Source organism: Oenanthe melanoleuca, chromosome Z (assembly GCF_029582105.1).
Source record: "Oenanthe melanoleuca isolate GR-GAL-2019-014 chromosome Z, OMel1.0, whole genome shotgun sequence".
Lineage (NCBI taxonomy): Eukaryota > Metazoa > Chordata > Aves > Passeriformes > Muscicapidae > Oenanthe > Oenanthe melanoleuca.
In genome coordinates, this window is record NC_079362.1 from 15,598,557 (window position 1) to 15,621,345 (window position 22,789).

The 22,789-nt window shown below is 36.4% G+C and overlaps 1 protein-coding gene across 1 annotated transcript in view; it reads left to right on the forward strand.

Annotated features, from left to right (window-relative positions):
• Positions 1 to 22,789, forward strand: part of MAN2A1 (mannosidase alpha class 2A member 1) — a 106,952-nt gene that overhangs the window by 7,325 nt on the left and 76,838 nt on the right. The window contains exons 2-3 of the mRNA XM_056513838.1: positions 4,834 to 5,094; positions 12,361 to 12,505. Coding sequence (XP_056369813.1) covers positions 4,834 to 5,094; positions 12,361 to 12,505 — 406 coding nt within the window. The remainder of the gene's footprint in view (positions 1 to 4,833; positions 5,095 to 12,360; positions 12,506 to 22,789) is intronic.

Genomic DNA, 22,789 nt, shown 5'->3' on the forward strand with positions numbered 1-22,789 from the left:
GGAGAAACTGAACACTCTCTACTTCCTCAGAAGGAAACATGTTGAACTCTCAGTGTGTAACTGGGCTTCCCTCCTCGTCTTGGGTGTCACTGTGCACCTTTCTGGAGAGTCCTTGCTGCAAATCAGACTGGTGTCAGAAGCAAAGAGAAGGACAAGCAGAGGGCAGTGGGAAGGCAGACTGCTCTGGAGTATTTGGGGCATGAAAACTGCTGAAGGGTTCAGAGTGACTGAAGCATAAGGAGCTGTTTATGTAGCTGATTCATGTGGTGATAGTGGCAGTTTTCTCAGGGCAGCTAACAGGTGTGGATGCTTCTTGTTTGAAATGTGAGGAAGGTGTCTGGATCTGTGTTGTTTTCACATGAGAAGTTTTGTTGTGTAAGTGCAACCCTGTGCAACCACTGGGGTGGTGGACAGGTGTGCTGCTCATGTGATGCCATTCTCCTACCAAAGCATCTGTAGCTTCTTTTCAGTAAATTTATTGGCACTTTGCATTTCTTCTAGAAATGCTTCCTTTGCTGTGAAGTAACAGGAGGCTTTGCTTTATTGCTTTTTAATAAAATCTTTTTTTTTTACACATTTGTCACAGAGAGAAATGAAAAAAAGAAACAGTAAAGTTGTTACAAACTTTTTAACTGGTTGTGTAGGCCAAGTGATTCACATTACTTTTAGTTTCCTTATGTTAAAACAAGTATGTAGATTAGCAGAGCATCCTTTAATGTTGTTCACTTGTGCTAGGATATACCTAGTGTATCTCCAATTTTCTGTGCAGTTGAATTTATCAAAGTATTGGATAAAGATTGCTTCTTTTCTGAGAAGACCTGGTGCTGTGAAGTCAGGGATAGTTCTGCTAACATTTATGACTTGTGTACATAGTAAAGTTCTGCTATTCAGTATCTACAAAGCCATGCAGAACCCAGCATTTCAGACAGAATTGGTTAATGTAAAATTGGCACATCTCTGCTCAGACTTAAAGTTAAAAAATCTCCCTGCCCACCCTCCAATGAGTGGAAAAATTGAAAACTTATTTTGGAAAAATACTGTTGGAGTATGGTTTTAATAATGGAGATGATTTAATTAGACCTATTTAGTGTCCCATGTAACATGATTCTAATCTGTTTTTCTGGTAAGACACGGCCTGTTACTAGCAGCTAATAAGATAAAACAGCTTTAGAGTAACTTCAGTTTGGTACTGTTTGGCTTTGACATTTGAAGTCAGTTGCCTTCCTTTAAAAATCTTGAAATTGCTTTTATTTTCATTTATTAAATTAATTGTTTTGAGAAGTTGTGGTGTTTTCCATATTCTGCTCATATTCTAAAATCATTTTACAGTTTAACAGGCAATATCTATTTAAAACAAAAAAGAAGCAAAGGTGAATGTGCACTGAAAATAGACCTAGCTTTTTGCATAATTTGGATCCATGTGAAATTTTCACCTTGAGAATGGATTTGTATCATGAATTATTTTCATACTGAATGAAGAACAGGATACATTTCTCATCTGAGACACTGTTATTTCTCAAAGTTAATTCTCATGGATCTGATATTTTACAATAAAAAGCAAAAATATTTTGATGATCTCAAAAATTTGATTTCCTGTGGTTTTAACTTGGGTATTGAGGTCTTGGTTGCATGTTCTTAACCATAGCTCTTTATTTTGTGTTCTGCATTAAAATTGAGTCAGCATATATCATGTTTAAAAGCTTTAGAAGAGAGGCATAATGTATCTCACAGTCTCCAAAAAAGAAAGCAGGATTTTCTGTGTTAATATCCTCTGTTAGGTTCCACAATGGAAGGTCTTCATAAGGATTTCTTTTTCCAAATAATAGAAGATCTACTTCCAAAGTTAAAGTAACATATTTTAATAGACTTCTGAAAATCAGTGTCCTAGGTAGGCTGGAACCTTGCAGCTTACAACATATTGCTGGATTTATGTAGCAACATATGAAGTCATTGATGTTTGAAGGTCATCTGGTAACAAAGTGCTATTTCTAGACAGGGAACTTGGTTTACAAAGAAAAATATTTTGTCTCATAATATACAGTAAACTGCTAAGAATTTGTTATAGATTTTTCAAGGTTTAAAGTATAATAATTTAAATGAAATGTATGTCTTAAAGATATGAAATAGACATGACGTCCAAATTTGGAGAAAGTTTCTGTCTGTTTTCTAGAGACTGGAAGTATATGGCAGTGGAAGGATAAATCAAACGCTTATTTTATGAGGTTTTTGTAGATTTTTTTTTGTTCTCCACTGTGTCTGTTGTTGTCCTGGAGAGTGTATAATTGGCTAGATGATATAAACCCAATTGGTGGTGCATTCTGTGACCAGGAAGTTAACAGGCTATTGCTAAGCAATGTAAAACTCTTTTTGTGTAAGAAGATGTAAAATACTTCTACAGCATACATGAATGAGAATAAGAATTTTAAGCAGTTGTCTGATTTTATGGTTGTAGAGACAGTGTCAATAGTGGTGGGATAGGTGTGAATAGTGCTTCAGCTGCTTGCACACTTGACAATTCTGAACTGTAGTCATATGCAGTGAAGCCAGGAATGATTTGTATAGGTGGTAGCTGTACTGTAACTTCCTAGGAATCTAAAGATCAGAGCATCTGTTGGGCAGCCTGTAAAGCCCCTATCAAGTATTGTTTTATATATGTAATTTTTAGATTGAGTGGCATGATAGGCTATTAGGCTTTGTGTAGAGAAACCTTTCTTAATTTCAAAACATCACAGGTATTGCAAGGAAAAACACTAATTTTATGTAGAAATATGCACACAGTATCTTTAACGTAGCATTTGAAAGATTTTAGTCTGGTTGTTTCTTTTATGCCACCAGGTGGCATGGGACTACAGTCTGTTTCTTTTTTTTTTTTTTCTTCTTTCCAGTATTCCATCATCTGCATATTGATTTCTTCTTGTTTCCTGTTCATCATTTTTGTAAGTTTCTAGAATCTGTCTTTAAACTGTTGGGATTCTAGGATGTTGGTCCTACAGCTCAATTAGCTTAACTTTTTTCCTTTTGGGAAGCAATAGCTGTCTGCCTGTGTTGCATTTTAAAACCTGTTACTGTTTTCATGATGTATCAATCTAAGAAACAGAAACAACAAGTAGCGGATCTGCAGTTCACACAGCCCATAAAATCAGAGACAAACCAATAGACTTAAAAATATACAAAAACATATTGCATGAAAACTACAAAGAACTCCCATAAAGCTAGAATTATAATCATGACAGTTTAAAATCCAAAAAACTTTGGTAATTCTTGGTAAGGGTTTGGTTTGTTTTTTTTTTTTTTTTTTGTTGTTGTTTTTGTTTTTTTTTTTATTTTGTTTTTTTGTTTGCTTTTTAATTCCTGCAGCATCACAAAGTCAAGAGAATTTGAATGTGTGCATCAGTTTAGAAAGAAGACCAAATCCTTTGCAGACTACAGTTGCTGAAAAGAAAAATGCAAATATTTCAAGCATATTACTTTCGAAAGGGAAAAAAGCGTCCAGATGTTGTTTTTTAATATTACACTACAGTCCCAAGAAAATAAGACAGTGGCGCTAGGAAAACATCATTAAAATCAAAAATCACAGAGTAGCTTTCTACTGAATCAATGGTATATGTGTTGAATATAATGGTAAAATGTAGAGGCCTGAAACTGCAGCAGGTTTTGCTGTTATGACAGCTGTTTGCAAAAATATCTAATCACACGTTGTAAATTTTGGGGTCTGAATTCAACTTTAATAATGGAAAATGACTGGGGTTTTTGTTCTCTTGTCACTTCTTGTTACTTTAAAGTCAGTCTGAGGAAATGAAGAGATTACTATTAATGATGAAATCTCCCTAAGATTATATTAAATAATCTGGCCTTTTTGAATCTGTAGAATCTAGCACATTCATTCCTGATAAAAAACATCCCTCAAATAATTTGGAAGGAGTGGCTAGGACATGAGAGTTTTCAGGTGTCTTGTTTGGCTGTGCTCCCTCCTGCATTCGAACAATACAGTGATTAGATGCTGTTAAATTGCATTGTTGGACTATTATGTTGCATTGTTGGACCTGTCTCTTCCTTCCAAGTTGCCCTGGAAGATGTGTTCACTTCTTGCAGTTCACACTGGTGTTGTTCTGCAGCCTTCCTCTTGTGGAGCTCTTCAGAATATCTACAAAATTCCTATTGTTTGGCAATTGGAGATGACATTCTACCTGAAAATGCCATTAGCTTGATCTTTCTCTTACAGGATTTTCTTGAGGATTGTAATGGTCCAATTATACAGATTATTCCTCTGATCAGGCTGTTAAGGGACCTTTTACCCATGAAGTTCTTTTGTTAATTTCTCTCCAACTTTCCCTGAAAATTAGAAAAGTGGTATTTTTTGAAGTATTTTACGTATGGGAAAAACCTGAAATGTTTGCCATATCCTCTTAATCCCATCACGATGTCACTGACTTGTAAAAAATCACTTTCTGTTTGATGTTCTGATGAATGAAAAGATCCAATTTCTGGAAATAAAAGATGTGAAAAAAGTTGAATTAGATATAATTGACACTGTGAGACTTTAAAGAGAATCTTTGTATCACTGATTAAATTTTGTGCTGTGAATTGCAGTTCATAGAGGAAAAAAATATCTTTTGCGATTTTCTCTTCTGTTGAAAAGAGCAAGTTCTGTGTGTTGGGTCAGTTCCTTGTTAGTTTGTCTTTATGTAAAATATAAAATAAAGATATATTTGGATTTTATGTGGGATCCCATACTATGGTGACTTTTTGTTGTTGTTGTTGCGGTTTTTTTTGGTCTGTTAAGAATTTTTCTGAGAAATAATTAAACTTTACTTTTTATTTCCTTTCCTCCAGGGCCAGCTTTCAATATTGCAAGAAAAAATAGATCATTTAGAACGCCTGTTGGCAGAAAATAATGAAATTATTTCAAACATACGCGATTCTGTGATCAACCTGAGTGAATCAGTAAAGGACGGACAAAAAAATCCAGAGGCTATAAACTTCAGTCAAGGATCTGTTTCTGAGCTGTTCCCTTCTGCTTCAGCTTTGCTTGCAGTTGATTCTGAGGATTGTTTGTTTGCTTTGAAAAGTGGAAGTCACAGTCCAGGTGTACAGGTAAGCAGAATGCCTTTCTCTCTGATTCTGCTGGAGTTTTAGCTATCACTATGTGTTTAATTCTGAAAATGTCAAGTTGCTGCTAAAAGCTTTGTACTGAGACATATTAGACTTTTTGAAGTGACTGCTGTATTTAACATGTTATGAAACTGTTCCTTTAAATCTTTTTGAAAAATTCTCTGGAAATTGAAAAAATTATTATGAAGAGCCAGCATTTGAGAAAACTGAAAAGTTAAAAAAAAAAAAAAAAGGTGGTTGTCCCATCTGTTCTTTGGAAACAATTTATTTGAGAATCTCTGAGTTCCCCCAAGTCTTCTAAAACTGATGAAAAATAAAGTGGAAATAGTGGATAGTCTTGGTTTAAATAAATTTTACTTTTAGGGACATATGTGTAGATGAAGTTTGTTGGGGAGGTAAAAATGTTCAAGAATTAGCAATTTCAAAAAAATCTTGGGTCCTGTGTTCTCTTTTGAATGTCATTTCTGTATCTCAGCATTCCTGTGTGTCTTCAGTTTGTACAGGCACTTTGATCAGAAAGGAGGAACATATACAATGTTGACTGGTTGGCTTGAACTGGGGAGGTTGAAGTTTTTAAAGTCAAACACTTCAGGCTGAATTTATTTTGCTTTCTGGTGATGCTTGTGAGTTCATGGACTCTTATATATTCAATTTTAATGGAGTGATTCAGGAGCACTGAGAATACTCTGTGAAGTTTGTGATCTGTTCTGTTTTTGTGAGTCTTGAGGGAGTACTATAAATATTCATAGTTCTCTAAAGCAAAGATTAAATTTTGAAGTCCAGCTTTCTCATTTTAGAATTTAAAGTATTTCTATTGCTGGAGAAAGACAGTGGACTTCAGACAAATAAATACACATATTAGAACAATTGTAATCTCTGATGTATCCTGCTCAATACCTTTAAACTCTTCAGGGATAGGCACTATCCTTAATGTCTTTTACAGAGAAAGTAGACTTTTTAAAGGCAATATCTGAGCATTTCTTTGTGTTTCTGATGTGCATTAAGACTTCTGTGCAGGGAAGTGAAACATCTGGATCTGTGGTCACAGGTTTTTCAAACTGGTTGATTATTAACAAGTTATTTATTGTACAATCTGTTACCATGTTAGGTGATGTACTTTTTTATGTGCGTTAAAAATAAGTTCTAGTAAATGAATTTTGAGATAAAATATGTTGTCTTAAATTCTTGGCCATGTTAACCTGTTATGAATGGAAAGTAAAGCATATTTTCTAAAACTACTCTGTTTTTTGCTTCACACTTGCAGAGTATGAGAACGTACACCTATTACCCAATGCACTTACTACCTATCTGATTGGAGGCTGTTGTAGCAAAACTGCTTTTGGATAATTTTGTGTACTTTTAAGTACATTTGGTGTACATAAGAAGTACATGTTCCCCTACATACACTTTCCTTTCTTCCTTGTGCAGGGAGAGGAGGCTTTAATGTTCTCTGTGTCATTACATTACACCCTCTGCTCAGCAGGTTATTCACTGCCATCATTAAGTCACTTCAATATTGCTTCTGTATACAGTTAGTTTCCCATTCTGTGAGTCTGAATGCATTTCAGTTATGGCATCTAAGACCTTGACTTTGGCAGAATTCCTCTGCCACCATGATGAGGAGCTGATCTAAATAGTAAAACTAAAAACAGTTTTACTATTTAATATTTTAACAACCCTGATGTATTCTGCATGCTCAGTTAATTTGCTTGAGACATTTTCAATAATTATTTTGAGCATTTTTTGGAAGAAATGTGTTAATTGCTGCTGTTTGTAAACATTAACTTAAACCCACAGATTTTTATATTACTTTTCCCACGTTTGTCTCTCAGGTGGGTATGAGAGACTAGAAAGTAGTAAGAGCTAATATAGGTGAGATTAGGTGTTTGGATAAAAAAAAAAACTTTTCAGAATGAAGGCAAAAGGGTCTTCACTGAATAAATCATGGAAGTTGATTTCTTCGAAAATGAAGAAACCATTCTAAGAAGGTATTGAAATATGGATTAAAAAATCTTGCAATAGTACAGTGAGCAATATTGCTGGATTTGCTACTCAAAGACATGTGATTTCATGAAGCAGAAAAACCAAGTTACTAACAACATAAGACCGGAAGATTCTCAGATTGGACAGCTGAAGTATGGTTTTTTAATGGAGGAATTAAAATCAGGAAATGGTTTACTTACTAGTTGTGTTGTTTGTAAGTAGGTAGAAAACTGTAGCAGAACTGCAAACTGAAGATAAGGCTGTAATTTAGGTAAAAGACTGATGTGTACTTTTTCCAAAATTTGAATAATTGAGACTAGTAATTAGCCCCCAGAAATGAAGATGACTGGATTAGATATGGGTATGACCTGATGTTTTTCAGTTTAGTAGTTGGAGAAGTATCTGGCATTTGTGCTTGGAGAAGATGGAATTCTCAATAGCCATTGTGCTGAACTGGAAGATCTTTTAAATAATACACTGAGGTGTCTCCTGTCTTGTCCATTTCAACTACTGAAGCATCTGACAGTAGGCTTAGTAATGCTACATTTTTTGAAAATGAGACATGACTCATTCTTTGAAAAAGTGGCTTGAAGAGGTGCAATGTATGCTTTTATTTCTTCTGAGCAGGAGTTTAGTGTTAGGATGTTATGATATTTTCATGAAATTTGTATAATTTCAGCAGTTTGAGTCCTTCACTACAGAGAAAGAATAAGCCCATAAAGAAAAAAGACAACTGACAACCTTCTCAAAGTTTTGACAAAAAGCTTATAGCAGCATGGCTGTCTACTGAAGCAGCCATAATGAAGACAGGCAGCATCCTTTTTTAATTTCTTCTCTCTGTAATGTTTGTGAAAAGTCCTTTCTTACTATATCAGTATTTTATACTTAGACATGAATCTAAAATACCTCCTTGAAATACTCTCTTTAACCTCTTTCACTTTTTACTGACTGGCTTGGACTTTATTCTTTGCTTGCAATCATGTAACTTGTTTGAGCCATAATGCAATTTGTAATTAATCCTTTGCACTATTCCTACTGAGGATGGTGTTGTATGAAAGAGAAAAAAGATTCAACTTCTCTCTTTTAGATGTCTTTTCATAATTGTAGGAATTTCAGCCTCATCTGGCTTTAGTTGGTTACAGTGGAAGTTTTAAAATTTTCTTGTCTTTTAAAAAACTTCTAATTAACCTTTGAATCACAAAATCAATGCATGGTTGAGGTTGCCAGGGAACTCTGGGTGTCATCTGGTCCAACCACCTGGTCAAGCGGGGTCACCCAGAGTCAGGTGTCCAGGATCATGTCCAGGTGATCCTGGTGTCAGTATCCTGGTTTCAGTGTCTCCAAGGATAGTGATTGCACAGCCTGACTGGGCAACCTGTGCCAGTGCTCAGCCACCCTCACGGGGAAATAGCTTTTCCTGATATTCAGGAGGAGCCTTCAGCATGCACCCATCACCTCTGATCCTGTCTTTGGGCACCACTGGGAAAGAGTGCTTCTTCTGCTCCAGACCCTTTCCCAACTCTGTTCCCTTCTGCTAAAACACTCCAGCATCTCAATGTCGTTCTTGCAGTGGGGGGCCCAAAAACTGGATGCAGCATTTGAGGTGCCCAGTACAGAGAGACAACCACTTCCCTGATTGTGCTGGCCACATTGTCTCTGATACAGGCCAGGAAGCCTTCAGAAAGGCACTCCACTTCCTGATTTCCTAGGAAGGATTTTGGGGATTTCTGCTTGATTGTGCCGTGTAGGTACTTCCTTGCTTTTCTAAAAATGTTGGAGGTGACCCTGTTTTGTTGATTTAATATATTACATGTTTTTAAAAATCCTTCTATGTGACATCATTCCTGATCACTACTCCCTCAGGGGGCTGCTGCTAATTCTCTCCATCCCCTTTAGCCAAAAGCTGTCCTTAATAGTTCAGCCATCTTCCTGGCAAAGGTACCTCTGCTGCCCTTAGTTGGATCTCATCTCGCCCAAGCAGACACAGATCTGAAAACAGGGTCAGAGAACCCCAAACACCAACTCTGAGGTCAGTTATTGATCTATACTAACAGTCTCCTCCTCTCACACTCTTACCCCAACACTGGTGGATAGGACACCAGCTGTGACCTTGATTACCTGCAGAATTCTGCAGTTAGTTTTGATGCAGTCTGTGTTGCCTCTGGCAGTATCACTGATACCCACATGGAAGTACCACACGGGATAGTAGCTACTGAGCTGGACAAGCTTCAACAGTTCCTCTACAATATCCAGGATTCAGGCCTTTGCAAGGCAGCAAACGTCTCTAGATGATGGGTCAGACCATCAATGCAGTTTTTCCAGACAGCTGTTAATAAGGATTCTAAGACCTATTTCCTGAACTGCAGTTTCTATGTCTTAAGCTCATAGTCATATCAGCTTGGTTTGAAATAGGTGTAAAGTTGTAGGTGTTAGGGAAAAAATTATGTATGTTATGACTGCAAAAATTAGTATCTTGGAGAGTGCAAGAAAGTTGCTGGTTAAATTCAGACTCCATCCATAAGAAAAACTCATAGCAATGCGTGAAATTCCACAAATTACTAGTTTTTAATCAAATAGTATTCTCATGGTTGAAATATCCAAAGAATTTATCAGTATTAGGGTCATTCATTATTAACTGGCAAATGTACAAAGTATGCACTTACATTTTCTTCAGAATATTGTATTGCAGAGATGAAACATAGTTCTTTGAACTCAGATTTTAGAGAATAGTACATTTAGAATATATGTAATAATAAAATACTATTTATATAATCTATTATATAATATGTATTATTTATTCATTTTATAGTATGCAAATTAGCCTAATAATGTACTTAGAATATATACTATTAGGCTAGCCAACTTCAGCATAACCCTTACTTGGTCCCTTCAAGCTGACAGTACAGAATGAACAGATCTTCAAATATTGCACCTGTGTTTTCTACTAATCAATATTGTCCAAAGATTGGCAATCGTGGGGGCCCAGTGATGTGGCAAGACCATCTCATAAATGTCTGGTGTACATGGAATCTCTCACAGATTGTAGATATCCAGTGCACATTGCAGGCTCGGCTGGGACTCTGCTAGATGTAGGATTACTCTGTTGTATTCTCTTCTTACATTGCTTAGTTTCCTTTATACCTTAAGCTAAAGGCCTGTGGTGGATTGACCTTTTCCAGCTGTCAGATTCCAGCCCATCCAAGGCCAACTCACTACTCTTCCTTTAAGCATCAAAATCTGGGTCTTGAGGATTAGGAGATAGGGAGTGGTGATGGCCAAAACTTGGACTGAATATTGCCAGAGTGAATAACTGTGGGGATTCTTTTGTTGTTCTTAAGAGATGAAAGGACAAGGAGTGAAGGTTTACCTTGTTTGTGGGTGTGTGTAAAAATTTACATTTTCTCAGGATTTTTATGTCACTTTGATTTCAGCATGGGAAATGTTAGGATCTTTTTGTAAATGTAAGTGAAGTTTACGAAGAATATATATTTTATATATATTTTTGTGATGAATATATATTTTATTGACTGTTCTTAAGTAAGTGTTTCACAGAGGTGAGGGTAGTGGGTGCAAATGTCCAGGTGTTGGCAGTGAGGGTCTCCAGCATCTGAGGAGAGGCCAGTCCTGCCCCGTGCCAGACTCAGCTCCAGACCCACCACAGCAAAGCATGTCAGTACCTTTGGCAGAATGGGTTTTAAGAGAGGGTAAAATGCTGCTGTCAGTGTGGTATAAGACTGAAAAATGCAGAGAAACCATCCTGTGAACACCCTGGCTCTTGATGAAGGAAGCAGAGTAGGCAATCTAGTCACTGAAGCAAGTTGGGAAGACCAAGACCACAGCAGAGCAAGTGTTTCCCTGAAACCTGTGTGGAACCTCATGCCAGAGTATTTATTTTTAGTAGATATTTTCAGGAGGAACTGAAGCATGTGGGGAATCCACACTGGAGGAGTTCCTGATGTACTGTGGCTTGTGGCTCCCATGCTGGAGCTGGCAAAAAAATGTGAGAAGGAGAGAATGAGAGAGAGGAAATATTATGGCTGATCTCTCACTATCCAACTCTATTTTAATTGGCAACTGATTAATTTAACATTCCCAAAGTCAGGTCTGTTTTTTCTGTGATAAAAATTGGTAAGTGACTTCCCTGTTTTTATCTGCATCCATAATATTTTATATTTCTCCCCATGTCCTGTTGATGAGGAAAAATTAGAGATAAGCTGGGTGGAGGCCAAAGTCAACAATTGCAAGGCCTTAATTTATTTAGCCAGATATTTGTTTCAGATGTCTGTAGTTTTTTTAAGTTTTCCCAGCAGGACAGAAAGCACCTTAACACTGGGAAAGTTTAACTCATGTGGTGTTGAAGTAGTGAATGACTGCTATAGGAGTCCAGTTTTTTGTGTAGATGAATAGGTTTTCGTAGAAAGTTTGTCAGATGTACCGTTGTATTCTAAAACATGGGTTTGGAAATGATTAAAGTTTAGTTATTAAACTAGACTAAACTAGGAATTGTTTATCTCATGTCAATTCATGTTTGTTTCTTGTTTTCTTTCTTAAAAGCAAACCAAAGCCCTACCAAAAAAAAAAATTTCCTTGAATCTCATATTAGTGACTCTCTTTTGAGCTATATGGCGTTCCCTGGGTTTCATAGGAACTTGTTACAGTGTTTCTAGAGTTGCTTTATTTATCTGTAACCTTTTTATTTGCGTTGACAAATGAAATGTATCCTTCCTTGTACAGTTAGTGTGCTGGACAACAGGAAATGTACAAGAAGCTTTGTTTTAGCGACTGGTTATAGTTATCAACATTTTTTTGTTGATAGCTTCTTTCACTTCCTTTTTGTGAGTTTGACATTTGCCTCTCTCGCTGTCATTCCTTCTTGCTCAGCTTATTTTCTTCATTTCCTGCATCCCCTTGTTTGTAGTACTGTCTTATTCTGTATAATCCTCTTCATACCCTCCTGCCCAATGCTGTTGTGAGCTGCCATAATTTTTGTGCCTTAAGGCTCTTAATCCTACTGTTTATCTAATCAATGTCAGTTTCCTCAGAGCAGAGCCTGCCAAATGCTCCTTTTCCTGGCAGCTGTGTCTTGGGTGTCCTAGTGTGAATTGAAACTTGCTCTCATTTGTCAGTTTTCTATTCATTTGGCAGTCATCTCTCCCTCTGTAATGAACATGCTGATTCATTTTAGGTGAAAACAGCTTTGTTTTTTAATAGCAGAACTGTTTCTGTAAATTCATGCTTTATATTCCTTTAATTTTTCTTTTTTAGATGCTGGATGTCTATGACATTCTTCCTTTTGATAATCCAGATGGTGGCGTTTGGAAACAAGGATTTGATATCACATACAATGAGAACGAATGGGACAGCGAACCACTTCAAGTTTTTGTTGTGCCTCACTCACACAATGATCCAGGTAATATGTTAACTGTATTGATTTGAGGATCTAGATAGAGGCTTTTGGATTAGGAAATGCATTGCTATTTCTGTTAAGAATTGGGGTTTTTTGAAGCATACCATATTTGATTTAAGTCTAGCAAGGCAGTTAAACAGATGTATGATTCAAGTGCCATTGAGTTCCAATGACAACTGTTATGATACAAGTTGCATGTCTACTGAATTTATTAACTTCAAGCAAAACTTCAGTGTTGAAACGTGACATGAGTTTCTGATAACCCATTCAGTTTATACATTGCTGCATTAAATTTCTTCAGTTCTTATTTTGATATTTTGGATTGTCATAGATATTCCACCTTATCCTGTGCTAAAGAGATGTGCTTTTACAAGATGCAACAATGGCAAATCTGAAGTTTTTTGACACTTTCTACACTTTTTTGTGAAAACCCCAACCTATAGTGGTACAATGAAAAGCCTAGATTTAAACAGAAATCTAGGTATGCTTACATAATTTCATTTCCACCCAAGTGGGTTTACAGTGTAATAAACAAGATAGAGAAATGTTCATTTATTTTGGATAAAAAAAAATATGGATTTTTTGGTAAAATTTACCAAAAAGTGAATTATACTGCTACACTGAGGTCCTACTATATGTACACTGACCATGAGAGGCTGGTAGCACTAGTTGTTGTCATAGAAAGCCATGATTTAAGTGATATTAAATTTTACCACTGTATATCTCTCTAAAATTTATTTTTTTATATGAAGTGCTGTGGATCTGAGCGAATGTATGGTAGTTTGAACATAAATTGCTTTTATTTGCACGTATATAGCATTTCAAAGAAGATGAATGCTGGAATGTAGAACTACTGTTTTGTCAGTTATGGCAGGTATTAATGCAGTAGGGATATGATAAAAATATTCAGAGTAAATGATCACAGCATAAACCTAGATCTGCCCATCTATTGAACTGTCTTTGAACCTGTGTCCGTTTATTTCCTCTTTGGTAGTAGTTCTCCTAAAAACTTCTCTAGAAAGAAGCTACTCTTCTTCTTTTCATTATGGGCACATGATGAATCAAAGAAATCCTAAAACAATATACAGAACTCATTCTCTTGGGTCTGCTAGAACAGGGTTTGGAGTTTACCTGTCTCCCTTTTTTCTGCTATGATCATATCCTAACTGGTACAGGACTGTTGGCAGTCCACTAGAGGCCAGTTTTCTGGTGTCACATCTGCCCTCCTGGAATGTCTTCACCTGAATTGAACAAACACCATGTGCACAGTGCAGGCTGAGGTAACTTCTCAGGGGCATGAGGCTTAGAAGCTACAGGGGAATGTCCTGAGGTAAGCTGTGAAGAGATTTGCAGATAATTTCACCTGGGTCTATTCAAGTCATGAGGTTCAATAGGGGCTTACTGTTTTGGCACTGATTTTATTTTTTTTTTTTTGTATTTCCTTTCTACTGGTACTTTTCCTGCAGGTTCTAGTAATTTAGTTTTGGTTTTATTTTGTTTATATACCTTCTGTATCTCTCTCCCAATTTTTTGTCTCTTTCTCACCAGAGGAGGTCAGGGAAGGGGAGTGGCTGTAAGACCTTTGTTTCCAGCTAGGCTTGAACCACAACAACACCTTTTGTGTATGACAGGCTTTGGCGTTGGGTGCCTTAATATGATTTGGTTCATCCTGCAACACCAGTTCTGTTTATGAAAAATGCCCACTGAGCCTTCATTCTGAAGAATCTGAGAAATATAGGTTTTCTGAGTTTACTGAACCACTTCTCACAAGAAGGTTGTTGCTCTACAGGGGAATGCAGACAAATTGGGTAGGGACCAGCTGTATGAGGCTCAATAAGGTGAAATGTCGGGTCCTGCCCTTGGATCACAACCACCCCATACAGTTTTACAGGCTGGGGACAGAGTGGCAGGAGTGCTGCCCAATGGAAAACCTCACAGTGCTGGAGAGCTGCAGCTGAGCATGAGCCAGCTGTGCCCAGGTGGCCAAAAAGGCCGAGGACACCTGGTCTGGGGCAGCAGGAGCAGGGCAGTGACCATCTCCCTGTGCTGGGCACTGGTGAGGCCACACCTCAAATCCTGTGTCCAGCTCTGGGCCACTCAATTCAGGAAGGACACTGAGGGGCTGGAGTGTGCCCAGAGAAGGGAATGGGGTTGGGACAGGGTCTGGAGCACTAGTCTGATGAGGAGTCTCTGTGCATTTAGCCTGGAGAAGAAGAGACTCAGGAGGGACGTTATCACTACCACTACCTGAGAGGTGGTCATAGCCAGGTGAGGATTGAGCTCTTCTCCTATGTATCAAGTTTCAGTGCAAGAGGAAACTGCCTCAAGTTCTGCCCAGGGCAGATTTAGATGGGATATTAAGAAAAAACTTCTTCTGTGAAAGGGTGCTTGAACATTGCAATCGGCTGCCCAGAGAAGAGCAATTTCTGCAAGTGCTCATAAAAGCAGGGGGATATGGACACTTAGGAACCTGGTTTAGTGGTGAACATTGTGGTACTAGATTAATGATTTGATTTGATTTTCTATAGAAACCTTCTCTGATCCAAATTATTCTGTGACTATTTGGGTAGTGACTACCATACGCTACTAAAAATTAAATTCCACTCACTGTATCCAAGCAGGCCATGCAGTCTGGAGCCTATTGTTGGGTAAGCTGGACAATAGCAAAGGCCGTTAATATCAGGCTATGCAGAGACCCCAGATTTTTAGATATATGTCTTTTGAAACTGGGAGACTGAATAGCTCTGTGTTGCTTATATACAAAGGGTTCCCCAAAATAGTGGAATTGTTGGGATGATGGCCACATCTCTTCTCAGTATCCAAATTCAGATGAAAATTGCTAAGCTCATTCAGTGAAAAATGCCATGAACTTTAATATATAATTGCCATGATGCTTGAAATATGATACCAACTTTTGGAGAGTCAGAGAATAACAAGCTTTTTCTCTAGATCCAGAGGCCCTCTCCATGGCATTCTTCTTGGTTCTTGGCCTATGTTTAAAAGCACAACCAAACAACAAAAAAAAACAGCAAAGCACACAAGTAAACACACAAGCACACAAGTAAAAAATTCCAAACAGCCAACCCCCAGCTGTGTCCCAGCTAAAAAACACCTACACCACCAAAAGCATCAACCAAAAAAATCCCACTAAAAAATGTAACCAAAACAACCCATGGTTCCAAGCCCTCCAAAGGGTCTTTGAGTAACTAAAAGTAGTATACCTTTAAGACAGATAAAGTGTAAATACTGCTCCATAATCAGAAGTAACTTCACTAATGTCTTTTCCTGTTGAACTTCTTGTGTTATCAATCATGGAATTTCCTTTTTTTTCAGTAGGAATTTCCTTTTTACTTAGGAAGTATATTAGCCATGTGTTATTCCTTAATTTTGCATATGAGTGATGCGTCTTGGTATACCTGTGAGTTCCATTTAAGAAAGTTTAATCTGATTCTATTTTGCCCTTTCAAGCACTGCTCTGGCCCTCCTCCAAATATAGGGATGTAGGCCATAGTGAGCATAGCTTCAGTGATGGATTTTTACAAGCACTTATTACATTTGTCTTGGAGGGAGTCATAAATTAGATCTAAAGTAAGGTACTTATTCTTTCATCTGTGAGAGAAGTCCTCCCTGTGACTGTCCCTACAATAACAAAGTTTGAAAAATTCTGTGAAGTTATGATAGCTGTCTCCCATCATTTTGTTGCTACCTTTTTCCTGAATATGTTGTTCACAAGGGCTTGCCTGAAATCTTAATGCTACTGTCATTCACCATTGAGAGTTGATTTTCTTGATGGTGTCTAGTTTTTGTTCCTAAGTCTTTGTTCTTAGTATGTAAGTTCTTCGTGTCTTTGCAATAAAATCATGTCTGTCTTTCACCAACAGCAGCTAAAATGGAGAAATCTCTATCTCCTCTGGCATACAACCTAAATATCTCTTGGCTTGTTCAAGCTTCTCAGTTGATATTCAGTAGATGTAAACTGAGATAGAATCTTGGTAAAAGTAAACCATTTCTTCACCAAAGGTGATTGTGTGAGACTGGTTATTGTTTGCTTTTGTAAAGGCTTTTATAGACATCTCATTACTCGATACTGCTTTTTAAAGACATTCCTGTGGAATTTTTTTGCAATATGAAATTGCATATTAACAAGCACTTGAAAGAAGGAAAATATATCTGTAACATCTGGAATCTCCTGTAGTTATAAGGTTACCTTATTCCTCTCCCACAGAGAATTAAAAGCATTGTGCAAAGGAAATGCGTTCTGGAAAAAAAAAGTTTAAGTCATCATGAATGTACAGTGCAACAATGTATATGAAAGATATTTACCAAGAAATGGGGTCAGTAAAGGTATTACTGTATTAGCTGCAGAAGCTTTAAGGTCTTGTTAGATTTTGTTTTCTCATCTGAGGCTACTTTCTTTTTAACTTATCATATAACTAGTTATGTAGCAAGAATGTGAAGCTCAAAGGCAAAGAAATGGCAGTGAAACAACCTTGTCTGGGGGCATTCCTACTCATGGTGTGGGGCTAGAAATTGCATGGTCCTTTCCAATCTAAGTCACTCTGTGAATCTGTGAAACACAATCAGTAGGAAAGGCAGTGGGTTTAGGTTCCACCTTCTTTTTTGGAGGGATGACTGAATGTTGCCAGTGCTCTGAAACACTTTGTGACGCTAAATCTGGGTTAGCTGCTTCTGTGTGAATTTAGCCATGACCTGCAAACTTGGGGTCTTTGTGCTTCTCTCTGAAGTAGTTAATGTGTTTACCCATTTTGGGAAATAAGTGTTGAGAGTGGGTCCCCTTCAGACTTTCAATCGGTGGTGACACAATTGCCTTTAGTTGCTGGCAGCTGATAAAGTTTGGAGCACCTTAGTATCATGTCTGATTTTTGGAGGACTCATCTAGTGCAGATTAATCTTAAACCATGGAGAGAAGTTTTGGTTGTTATGTGAGATTGTAGCTGTCACAGGTAGGTGCAATTCTGTCAGGAGCAGATTAAGGAGAAATCATGTAACCTGCTGAGCCTTGTGTTGGCTCTCACCTGCTTTGACTGTGCTTTTTGTGGCTGCCTCAAGTCGAGGGGGCACTTGAAATACAGAGGGGAGAGCTCTGCTCAGGGATGATGAGTTTGTCAATCAGCACAGATGGACTTGAAAGATGAGGCTTGGATATGACTGGAGGGATGGACAGACATCTCTAGCATTTATTGATCTCTAATGATTTTGGTAATGACTTCTCATTAAACTATTTAAGAATTGAAACTTTTGAGCTTTCTAACATATATGTGTACTAGATAGGAGCATTTCCTTGCTGAATGTGGTGGTTACAGATCTAGTATAAGCAGCACTTAAGTGGAATCGAAAGTGACTGAAGTAGATTTTTCTCTTGCTTCTCAACCCATGTGCAAGTGTATGGGCACATAGGTCAGAACTCAACACTACTTTTTAACACTCCATCAATTATGTAAAACACTGGTAACTTTGCCTTACTACTACTCACATGAATCACCTGTTATTATTTAAGACAGTCTCCATTTCTCAGGAGGAAATCTACATATACCTAAGTCAGTGTTAAGATAAAAGAAAACTTGACCATAAAATTTGATGCTGTTAATACAACACGGAGTTTCACATATGTTTTCTGTTCACTGGGTCTGGACATTTTTGTATTGACTTCTTAGTTTTCCTGACATCTTTGGAACACAGATTGCTTAAACTGTTGTTTGACCCACCAAAATACAAGAAATGGGCAGCTCATGAGTTGTTCTCGACATGCTGAATGAGGGAAATTTGAGTTTTATTCCTGGCTTATTTCTCAGTATTTTTGTGTTTGCAGAAGAGGTGCAGTTCCTTCGAAAATTGACGGGACTGTTACAGAAAGGACACTTTTGACTGCTTCAAATGAAAATTTCATTTTCAAATGAAATTTCCTTTCCATCTTAACTATGATGGCAGCAGATTTGATATGTACAAAAGCAAAAGTAGATATTGCATAGGACTTAAAATATAAGAAGTCTAATTATAATTTGGGTAGTATCTCGCAGATCATGGCATATTTTACTTTTTGTGAAATGTGCAATCATTTGAATTTTTAGTTACAGTTAGGAAATTAAGCCTGATAAATCAAATAATTCTTGTTTTAACCTAAGCAGAGATCTTTTACTAGTTATGGTATGCTGTTGGAAAAGTATATACACTGTCATGCTTTTTTAATTTCAGTGTATCTCCTTCTACATAAATTATTTTATTTTGTTACATATTTTGCTGGAACAAGCTCATGTACCTAATTTTTTTCAAATTAGAATGAATGCCTTAACACAGGAATGTTTCAGAGGACTTTCCTTCTCTGATTTGACTATGTGAAACAGAAAAATGAGAAACAATCTTACACAACTTTTGTTTTAGTTTGAGGTTGCCTTATCATCAGGTTTTTTTCAAGTTTTATTTCAGAGTCTTGGCTATGAGTCATTCATTTTTGTTGAAAAGATACTTTTTGGTAAAATTAGCACTGAAGTGTTATGTCAGAAACATCCATAAAATATTAATTTGTGTGTTTGTTCTGTATTTTACATCATAGAGTGATGATGCAGTTCTTCTGAATTAAAAATAAAAAAAACTGTTTTCTCTACTTTAAAATAAGGGACCTAAAAACGCTGAATCTACAAAGGAGCTAATGCCAAATTATTTTCATGTGTAATTGTGCATACTGAGATGTAAGTTAAAACTTAGCTTTTGGATTTATTTTTAGTATTTGCCTTATTGCCATTGCCTGTTCAATTAAACATATGCACACAATGCTTAAGTTCTTTAGAGCTCTTCTTTTAGAGGTAAGAAGTTGTGACTACATGTCCTTTTTTTTTGTTTGTTTGTTTGGGATTTTTGTTGGTGGTGGGGTTTTTTTTTCTGTTTTTGTTTTATGAAAAAACTTTGTTTTACTGTTGCATTATGTGGAGCTTGGATGTAATTAAGAAGAAGGACATCCTCACAGTTTATGATACTTTTTTTGCATCCTCAGCTATCAAAACAGTCGCTTAACTGTGTCTTCTCACAGAAACTAGTTAGCTGAGAATCAAGCATAAATGTAAAAAAAAAAAAAAAATTACTGATAATTTTTACTAACCTGGATGTACATTTTAAAGATCAAGAACTAAAGTTCCACTAATGTATTTGCTAAGAGGATGCTTTTATTTTCTGGAAAGCTGTATAGTGCTAGCTGAAACTTAATGGGTTTATTTAATACTGGCATAAAATTAATGAATTACTCAAGTTTCTTGTGTTGCAAGAAGCCTCACTGATGTGTGAATTTCAGACTCAGTGGAATTAATTATGATCTCCTGAAAAGTAAATCACAGATGCAAACTTCTAGCAAAAATGCATTAATCTAGTATATATGGGCATAATATTTCAGAAATTCATGAGATCTGCCTCTTCATTAAAATAGACTTAATCAGAAACAAGAAATTTTTTAAAGTCACATTTTCTCTTAAACCTTGGAGGGTGGAAGTAAGCAATTGAAAAGCCGATTTTGTTTTATTTCAACAGTTAATTTTAAACAGCAACAAAAAAAATGAAAATGTGAAAAAAAACACCCCAGGAGTCTTGCAGGTATATGTAAGAAGTACCTAAATACTTTTGCTATATATGGATTTGTGATTCTTGTCATAATCAAATTGTTAAGTGCTTTTGCTTAATAAAGTAACTTTTTGAATAATGTTAATTTGTCAGCTCCTGTTCTGATTTTGTCCTGAAAGTTTCCCTTTATCCCTACATCTGTGTCAACCATGCTAAGACACAAGGCTGCATTTCTTTAGTGAAAGGAGCTTCAAGAAAGAATTTGAACTTGAAAATGTAGACAGGAATAGTGGCAAATCAGTTAAATATTTCAGGATTTTTTGCAGAGCAATGAGTTGTGTTGATATTCAGATTTAATTCTTGGAGTTTGCTGTCAAGTCAAGTAAATTTACATTACAGTGGGGAAATAATCAAGGAAATAAACAGCTGCATAATGATGATAAATCTCGCAGAGGTGGGGGGGGTGATAGTAAGTTTCCACACTTTTGAGGAAAAGCATGAGAGAGAGAATCAAAAGGCAAGCAGCTCAACAGTGTATACCCTGTGTAGTTATCACATAGGCTGGCAGAAAATGAAAGTAGCTGGCAAAGTCCTCAATATGCATTAAGTCAAACCTAGCATAATAGTATGAAGGACAGTACCATTTTTTCTCTTGTTTACAGGATTGTTAAATATTGGAATGGTGGAGTCACCATCCCTGGAGGTGTCGAAGAAAAACTGCACATAGCACTCAGTGTCATCATATGATTTATAAGGTGGTGGTTAGTCAGAGGATTTCATAATTTCAGAGGTCTTTTACAACCTTGGTGATTCTGTGATCCTGTGATTTTTATGTTGACAAAGAACTTTGTGTACATTTAAACCACAAAGTGTTATTTTGCTGTTAATACATATTTAGTCTTGGTAATTGCAGCTTTAAACTACTGAAATTTTTCCCTGTGTAAACTGTCTTTGTATTGAAAGTTTCCTATTCAACTTTTCATTCAGCCTGGGAACAAATTCTTAGTGTGTAGATAAGCACAAGAATAAGCTTGAGTTGTAAATTTTTATGTTATATTAGAGACTGAGGAGTGAAATAATGATCTAGCTAGCAACCGTACATTGATTTATCCATTGCTTTGTTTAGCTTTTGGTTTTCTTATTTTTTTTTTTTTTTAATTTTTAATTCTTATTGCAGGTCTCCAAGCAAAATTGAAGAGTCCCTATAAGTCCTTGGGTTTAGAGCACTGCTCTTTAGGAAGGATGAGAAGGCACTGGGATGCACCCAGAGCAGGCAGTGGAGCTGCTGGAAGGGCTGGCCAGTGAGGGACAGCTGGGCAGTCTGGGTTTCTCCAGTTTGGAGAAAAGGAGGCTCAGGGGTGACCTCATTGCTCTCTGCAGCTTCCTGAGGAGGTTGTTTCAGAGGCAGCTGGATAATGCCTTAATAACACTTTTTCTGGTCAATCCATAGTGGTCAAGCAGTTGTACTAGGTGATCATTGTAGGCCCTGTTCAATTTATTCAATATATTCAGAATATTCTTTTCATCAATTAATAAATACATAGATGTATGGTAATTACATTTCAGAGGGATTTCTGTTGGCTTTCAGCTAAATCTGTGAATACCTGTAGAAATTCCAAGGACTCTGGTGTGTATTCAGTTCCATGTGTTAACCATGTTACAATCTTCCTTAGCTTAATAAACTGAGTGTTAAAGCAAAACAATCTTTCATTTATAACACCATGCTTCCTACATCATACTGTATTCTTTTGTCAACTACTTTGACATTTAACTTGGTGTTTTAGTTAGGCTGGTGTATTTACTTTTTAAAGAGTGTTTCAGAAGACTAATTTAGTGCAAATTTGCTTTTATTGCTGCAATATGAAAATATTTTTAAATAGTTTATTATGATGATATATTTCTGTACAGGAATATCATAGGATGGTTTTAATTTATCCTCCTTTAGTTGTGTGCTAGGATGATACTGTCTCTTGCAGAAAAATTTCTGATGTAAAGCTAAAAACTGGTAGTTAATACATGTGGACATTTTAAATGTAATTACCAGTAAAATATTCCCTTGATTTGTTGAAAAGTAGATGAGAATTGAGAAAGAATAATTTGCTATGTGATCTTAATTCTTTGAGTGGAAAAGTCTATTAAAAAAAACCAACCGAGACTGAAATGGGTAGAGGTCAGAAAGAAATTTGATCACAAATTCAGATTACTCATCACATTTTTTTTCAGTCTTTAAACTATTGCATAATAGTAATTTACAATCAACTGTTTTTTCTATCAAGCTATTTCCATTCCTCTAAAGAAAATATGTTTTAATTTTACACTTTTGGCCCTCATATTAACTACTTTGGCAAAATGTAGTTTCCCCTTTTAAGACAGATTTGATCCCACTTGTCTATCTGTACAGAAACAAAGGTAATGAGTCTTCTAGATGCAAAACATTTGTAAAAGAAATAAAGAATGACCTAGAACTTTTTCTCTGGAGTGTTATAGTTATATTTCTTCTTTTGCAAATTAAAAACAGTAGCTCTCCATCTACCTAAGAATAATCTTTGAGTTTTTTGTATCCCTAGAATGAAGTATAATATATCTTTTCTAGGTCAATAGTCTGACTTTATATAATTACAAAGTTTTTTCTTAATTAAACCTGAGAGTTATTTTTAGTAGTAGAAATTTCTGCATTTGTGTAACTTCCTCGAAACACTATAATGTTATTTTATAACAGTC